This window comes from Eurypyga helias, unplaced genomic scaffold, assembly GCF_000690775.1.
Source record: "Eurypyga helias isolate BGI_N326 unplaced genomic scaffold, ASM69077v1 scaffold38108, whole genome shotgun sequence".
Classification (NCBI taxonomy): domain Eukaryota; kingdom Metazoa; phylum Chordata; class Aves; order Eurypygiformes; family Eurypygidae; genus Eurypyga; species Eurypyga helias.
This window is the reverse complement of record NW_010268234.1, coordinates 92-7,777: the sequence shown is the minus strand read 5'-3', so window position 1 is coordinate 7,777 and position 7,686 is coordinate 92. Positions and strand designations below refer to the sequence as shown.

General features: G+C 42.9%; 1 protein-coding gene across 1 annotated transcript; it reads right to left on the bottom strand.

Annotated features, from left to right (window-relative positions):
• Window positions 1-671: 671 nt before the first annotated feature.
• On the bottom strand, window positions 672-4,729 carry LOC104514136 (tumor necrosis factor ligand superfamily member 10-like). The gene is given in 6 exon segments (XM_010157703.1): window positions 672-1,031; window positions 1,214-1,302; window positions 1,942-2,097; window positions 2,841-2,883; window positions 4,411-4,680; window positions 4,682-4,729. Coding segments are annotated over 6 exon segments (966 nt in total).
• Between the last annotated feature and the right edge of the window lie 2,957 nt (window positions 4,730-7,686).

Sequence of the window (7,686 nt, the reverse complement as noted above, 5' to 3'; positions counted from 1 at the left end):
AGCCATGATCCTGAAAAATGCTTAAGCACATATTTAATTTCAAGCATGTAAATACTCTGATTTAGTCTGACTGTTCATGTGCTTAAAATTAATTAGGTGCTTAAGTGCTTTGTTAGACGAGATGAAGATGTGCAGTTTGAGTTTCTGATGGCCTCTAACTTTTGTAAAACTGAGATAAAACCAAAATTTCCAGAGTAATTCCACGGGCATCTGGGAAGCAGTACTTGCAAAGGCTCCTTACAGGAGCAGAGTTATTCAAGATCGGGTGGCAATGGAGCCCACAACTAAAATTTGAGATCTGGTCTCAGCCTTGAGGAAGCGTAGCTGGAGCATCCCCCCTGCCGTGGCTGAGCTGGTGTGGAGCATCTCTGCGGAGGTGATGGCCAGCGCTTACCTGCCCGGGGTGCTGCCCAAAGGTATGGTCTGTGGGGTGTGAAATCCTGGCTTGGTTGGGCAGCGAGCCGTGGGGCCCGTGCCTGCACGGAGCATCGCCACCCGCAGCTGCAGCCAGCTGTGCTGCTCCTTCCCCGCTGGTGGGAGAGTGAGCTGAGAAAGGGGAGTCTGGTATTGTCGGTATTGCTACGGTGTTGGCTTATTATCCCCTCTCCTACCGAGTTCTAAGCTGGCCCTGACAATGAAAACTGGCTCATTTGGAGCACGATGTTCATCTTTTAACCGATCATAAAGGCTCCAAAGAAACTTGCTTCTTTGTCCATGTCAACTATGTCACTATTACTGACAGAGACAAAAATCCTGTCCTCTCTTTTCAGCTGAAACACGCCACCTTGGTAGATGGAGTAAAGTCCATATTCTGCCTTTTTCGACCAGCAGCTTGTTCTTGCACTTTTCATGAGTAAAATGGGCTCTGGGTAATTAGTCAGTTTGTAAACATATTGGACAAGCTGTTTGGGACTCCTGATTTGTGCCAACAAATCTGAATCCTCATTCTCGCTTTCACGGAAACGAAAATACGTCTGTGAGTAGATGTAATAAAACCCGGTTTGGGGTATCACCAACTCGCCATTTCGCAGCTTGTTCTTGCACTTTTCATGAGTAAAATGGGCTCTGGGTAATTAGTCAGTTTGTAAACATATTGGACAAGCTGTTTGGGACTCCTGATTTGTGCCAACAAATCTGAATCCTCATTCTCGCTTTCACGGAAACGAAAATACGTCTGTGAGTAGATGTAATAAAACCCGGTTTGGGGTATCACCAACTCGCCATTTCTTTTTTAAGAGTGGCCTTTCCTTGACGATTCCCAGTTGTTTATTTTTTGTCCATTCCCTCTTCTGGTTGATGAATCTACTTGAGAAGAAAGAGAGAAAATGTTAAATTAAAAGCCAGGTAGTTGGGGAGTCTGTTTTTTAACAACGAAGTAAGGAAACCTGTTCCTCCCAGGGGCCCATTAAGTCCATTCTCAAAACAATGTGAAGGCAAGTTGTTTAGCCCTCTGTGGCAATTCACATGGAATGCCTTGATTTTTAATTTTTGTGCTCCCAAATAAGAGGAAAAATCATCATGCTGTTACTTAGTACCAAAGTTAAAATATCTATTTGTGTCCGACACCCTCCACAGCTGTAGAAACCCTACCAAGCCCTTCATTAACACGGCCTGAATGTCAAGTCTCTCCTGTCTCTGTCTCACATTTCTGCTAGGTCTGTCACCATAGCAGCTGGGACTCACAACTAACAGAAGCAAATTAAAGGAAAGAAAAGAGGAAAACTTAATGTTAGGAAGAAGGATATTTAATTATTTTTCCCTAACGAAGACTCCAGAAGAAAAGTCAGTGAGGTACCCAGTGGCAATGGGCTTTCTCCCTGTTCTGCGAGAGTTAGCTGAAAAAATTACTGTATGGGACAAGATGACTTTTTTATGATCTGTTTCTTTCTCTTAATTCAGTGCAAGCCTTAAGAAGTGTACGTAAGCTAGCAACGAGAGAGCAATTTCTGTGATCTTTAACTGTATTGAAAGGTTTTTCCTTACTGCGTGGGGACAGGGAGTTCTTATTGTTGTTGCCGGTGAGATGTGCCGCAATCCTGTTGATGGGACCGCGCGGTGGCTGCCCATCCGAGTGCGGTAGCGTCAGGGTTCTTTCAGCTGAGACAGGACCAGAAAAGGAACCTCACATTAGAAGCAAGGACGTAAGAAAGCACATCTGCTGCCTGGTAAACACATCTGTCCCATCTGACTTGATTTTTAAGGAATACGTATATAACTTTTTATAACTGACTAAATCATAGACTGAATGCTGTATATTGGCTAATAAGGCTCGTATTTCTTTTTCGCTCTTGCTCTCCTTGGAATGTTTTTATATGCCTCTTTGTTCTCCTTTTTCTCCTTCCACTGCCCCAAAATTACCCACAGACAAAATAACCCAGAGTACCAAACGTTCCTATTCACGCTCATTATCCTCTAAGGTTAAGTATCCAATGTTTGCTCCGAATTTCCACTTTGAGGTTGTAATGCTTTCGCTCAACGTGGTTAGAGCTGCATGATCTCCAGCAGCGCTGTTCCTAACTGACCTCTGCGCACAGCAGCTCCGTGCTGCTTGTTCCCAGGACAGCAGGCTGTTTAAATGTCCCCGTAACACTGTGGGACCGAGGTCTAGAAGCCGAGTCCTTTACATCTACCTCGGTCACCTTGCTCTAACCACTCCACTGTACTTCTGGCTCCTGGAAATTTGCCTTTTAGCAATAAGTAATAATTTTTTGATGACTTGCTGCCAGTACAAGATCTTAGTCATTGGTTTTGTACTTCTAAAAAGTTCCTCGAGTCACTACACATCAGGTGCCACCAGCAGAGCTGTTTTTTTGCCACAGATAATAAAATTATTATAATACCGTTGACTGCAGACATGTTTTCCTCGTAGCTTCTCGACATCATCTGCCAACAAACACAGAGAAAACAAATTAGCCAGCAGAAACTGATAGGTGCAGGAAAAAGACATTCCTTTCTCAAACTCATGAATAAAGAGAATTCTGGATTTGATCAACAAGCAAATCAAAAAACACCTATTAATTTGCTGTAATAAAGTATTTCTACATTTACATATTTTATGTAACAAACTATGTGGGAGAACATTTTCAAGAGAGCTCAGCCATCTGGGCTTTAGGTCTACTAGAAAATTTGACCCTCGTGCTCTTCTTAACTAAGAGAGACAGTGCACAAGCACCAGCTTCCGCTTGCTGAATACTTGGCAGCATGCACTTCTGTGGGACCTTGGCTCTGGGAAATTAAATTTCATTTATTTTTATACTTTTTTCTTTCTTTCTGTCTGTCTTCTCTTAAGCCAGTATACCTTACTTTGTGCATTCCCCTTCCCTATAACTGTTTGCTGACTGCTGAAAAGAACTTTCTCGGCTACTGACGGTGCAGCAAGTTGAGGGTTTGAGATGATTTACCTGGGTGACTAACGTGGGCCCTGTATTGCAACTTACTGATGGGTTCTGCCCTCAAGACATTTCTACCTATCTATCCATCCATCTGTCCGTCCATCCATCCTTTCATTATTGTTATTATAATCATTATAATTTATTATTTCTGGCACCCAGGCTATGTCTTTTTAAGCCGTAAAGGAGCTAGTAGGTATATTAGCTACGTAAATGTTCACTAAATAAAGCAATGTTTTCTTTATGCAGAAGTTCAGGGACTTTACTGGCAGAACATCCACCAAAGGAGCCGAGATCTCTTAATACAAATAAAGGATCTATTTTGGGCTGCAAGATTTTCCAGGTAAGTTTCAGCCAGATGGGAATTTTCACGCATGTGGGGTTTTGTGTATTGAAGATGTGATTTTGAAAACCATTCCAGAAGATTTTAGTCTTTCATATTTTTCAGCCAGGCTTATTTTCCTCTCTGTATTCAGAATTACATGTATGGCATGTAAGTCATGCAGGAGATGGTGTTCTCTGAATGCTGAGCTGGGAAGGTGCTGTGTCCGATGCTGTGTGCTCACTCACTTTCCTCCCCTAATACATTACACAGCCCATGACTAGCCCATTCCTTAGGCACCTTTTTACCTCTCCCCATGTTACATTTCATCTCATTTTTTCATGCCATCCTCCCTGTATTTCCACAGAGGCAGCAACACCTCTGCTAGCACTATGATCTGCGTGGTCAGGTAGAAAGCGAGCTCAAGTCAAACAAACACTCCTACACTGAGGTGTTTCAAACAAGCCAATCTATCACTGAAATCATCTTAAACTGATGGTCCTTGCTTTATTATTTCCTGAATCTAGCACTGCCATGGGTGTGTTTGGCTTCAGTGCAAGCACTATGCAGCTGAGGCTGCAGCTTGACTATTGCTTTCTGAAAAAACGATCCGAGACCCCCCCCTTTTATCAGCTATTAGGATTTTTGAATTGTAATATCACCAACCACCCCTGTTTCAGCATGCGAGTTCCCAAATACCTTTTTAATTAACTTTCCCAGGTGCCACTTTACTTGCCAGCAGGGATCAGCCGCTCTTTCTTCGCTTTCAATTATATCCAAGTTTTGGATGAAATTTCCCATTTCCTCCCCGGTGAGACAAGCAATGCCGCTCTTGGAGTACGTGTCCCGGAGCTGCAGCAGAAGGGAAAGACCGGATTTGTCACCCATGATATGGTCACAGATGTTTGGCTGTGGTAAGTCCCTAAATTCATTACTCTTAGGAACATGCTTTCTTTTCTTTAAAGCATTTGCTACTACGGTGCAAGTTATGACTACAGAGACAGCCCAAGTAATTCATCCTGATTTTACATATTTATTTATGATGGCATATCCAATATACAAAAATATACTTACATGATTTCCCTGGACATAGATTTCATACCCAGCACTCAAGTAAAGAAGCTTTGTGAAAATTCAGTACCCAAATCACTAATGTGAATTCTTCAGTTTCTCTAGGTTTGCGTTAAAAACATTTCTTTTGCACAAGGGATTTTTCTTCACAAATTATTGAGGATGAAATCAAATATCAGACCTGAAAAGCATTTTCCATTCTGTTCTTTAGCCAATGCCATTTACTGTCCAGGTTTTTACTGTTAAATATCCACACCATATCCCACTCCTATCCAGTCTGGGGTCTCTCCAGAACTGCATTTGACCTATTAGTCCATGCAAACCCTTCAAACTGACTTTTCCTAGGACTTCTCCAAACTTTTAAATTTCGCTCTGTGGTTTGGTTTGCTAAACAGATGGGTTTGTTCTACAAGTACCAGTTTCAGCTGTCCTGGAGACTGAGTTATTGAAAGCAACAAATGGGGTCAACTCCTCCTTCACCCTCCCCTGCTTTTCCTGCCTGTTAGAAAACAAAGAGAGATTTCCTGCCCCAGGAAGATTAGGAGAATTCACCCATATTACTCTACAGACCCTGCAGGGTTCAACAGCCCCTTCAGTTTGCAGCAACTCTATTGAGCTTCATCTAATACTTGAAGTGATTTTGTACTTGGTGGGCATCAAAGCGAAATGGGGCTACCACTGCAAGTGTTTGTGACGGTTTCTCTGTCTTCGCCAAGGAGTACAGTGATATCCTTAAATCAGGTTTCTTGTTTCAAGAGCTCACTTAAAGCGATTAAAATTATGTGCTTATTAAGGTTAAATCACACTTAAAACTAAGGGCTCTGGCAGATCTAACTATACTAGCTGCTCTAAACAAAGTAGTTCCATGAGTTTAAAAACCTCAAAAACCATCAGCAGTTGAGATGTTACTGCTTATTCTCTTAACAGATCTGCTACATTTGGCCTCTGAGCTTTGCCCTCCAATCTGGAAGCAAGCAGTCCTGTGCTCCTGCCTTCTCCTTACCTGCATAGTTTTCCCCCAGACAGCTTGACTATCCTGGCATTGGAACAGTACTTTGCATGCTTTTCCTCAGGAAATTCAACCTTGGGGAATTCAACCTTGTATCGGCACCGTGTGGTAGCGAAGGTTTGGTATTTCTATTTTATGGGTAGAGAAAGCAAGGCATCGGGGTGTTGTAAGACTTACTCAAAGGAGGTTTATCTGTTGCAGTGAAATCTTTGAGGACACAAGTCCTGCAGGAACGCTATCTTGTAAAGCTTCTATTCTAGGAGTAGTTTTCAAAACAGAAGGAAGTCTATTTTCATTGCAGCCCTGTATCCTGAAGCATAATGAACTTTATTGTGCTCGTGTCTCAGCACTTCCTCCCACAGCAAAACTGTTAAATGGTCGTATTTGTAGTCCTGCTCAGATTACTACAGCTGAGTAGAAAAAACCCTGATAGTTATGCATTATTCTTTTTTTTAAAAGCTAAAAACATCTTCAGTCCTCTGCAGCCTTAGTAATTTGGTGAAGGTACAGAAATGCATATATTGCAAACAACAAAGGAAGAGGGCAAAAATCACTGTTTATCTTTTGAAATTTATTCCACATGCACCACGTGACTGTGGGGTGGTAGGCTATGTTTCTAGATAAGCTTTTTCCTTGTTTATTGTGCATTAGATGGCACATGCAAGAAAACGTGCTTAAGATACCCCCTCCAGAGCCAGCACCCTCACTTCGTAGCCCAGCAGAACTTCAGTGTGGGCAGATTTAGCTTTTCACACCAAATGCAGGCTTGTTATTCTTCAAAAACAATGAGCTGTATTTTGGGCAAGTATCATTAGGTGTGGTTGTATCCTAGGTGTACGTATTTGAATAAAAGGAAGGGAAAGATAAGTGGTTACTAATTACTTAGAATGGCAAGCTTGTTAGGAAAGGAGTCTGAACGTACGCATGAAGAGATGAGAATGCATTTCTACATTTCATTATCCGTATTATGTATTCTGATTTCTTAAAAACAACATGGCTCTGTGACTTCCCTGTTGCACCACATATGGGACAGCCACAGCTATAAACTCTGCAGGAAAACATGGTTTATACACTTCCAAAATATGAGCATTGCCATATATTGTAGAATACTCTGTACCCTTTAACATTTGCTTCGCAGAGGATTTGGGACACCTCAAAGGACTCCACCAATGAAATTTGGTGGGGAATAAATGCACAGGTAACGTAACACTTTGCAATTACGCAACACTTCCTGAAGTTGACTTACCTGCGGTTAGGTTTACCTTTGTGCCAGGGAGAGCAACATACTGGTGTAATTTAAAGCAGGGTAGTAAATTTTGGGTGAGCCACTCAGGGAAACCCTGAGTGCTGGGGGTGAATGAACAGCAGGACTGCACACATTGGACCATCAGCTAAATGTAATTTTCTTGGCATGCAAATGACCCTTTGCAGGAAGAGGAAGGAGTTAAGCAGGAGCTAGCAGGCTTGGGGTGCAAGGAGACCGAAGCATCTAGAGTACACAGTGGGGTTTTACAAGTCATTCTGAGGAATTCAGTGGTGTCTGCAGTCTGGGTGAAGTTCCTTTGGGATTAGTCAGTCTTAAAACTTTGGAAGTTCCTAGAGGAGGCACCTCAGCTTTTCCCAGGCATTTTTTCCCCTTGTTGTCGGTATGAACATGCAGCTGGCCCAGGCTGCTGTGGCCCTCCGGGGGCTGCTGAGGCTCCTGCCCGCTGCTGGGGCACCGCAGTGGGGGGAAGTAGCGAGCTGGGCGCCCTCATTACACGCGCTTCGCTGCTTCCCTGCAAACAAAGCGTGTAACTTGAGGGGAAGGCAAAAAAAAAAAAGGCAAAACCTTTTTAATTGTTCTTGCCTTGAAGTCGTCCCCTCCGTGCACGCCCCAGGAAAGCCTAGACAAA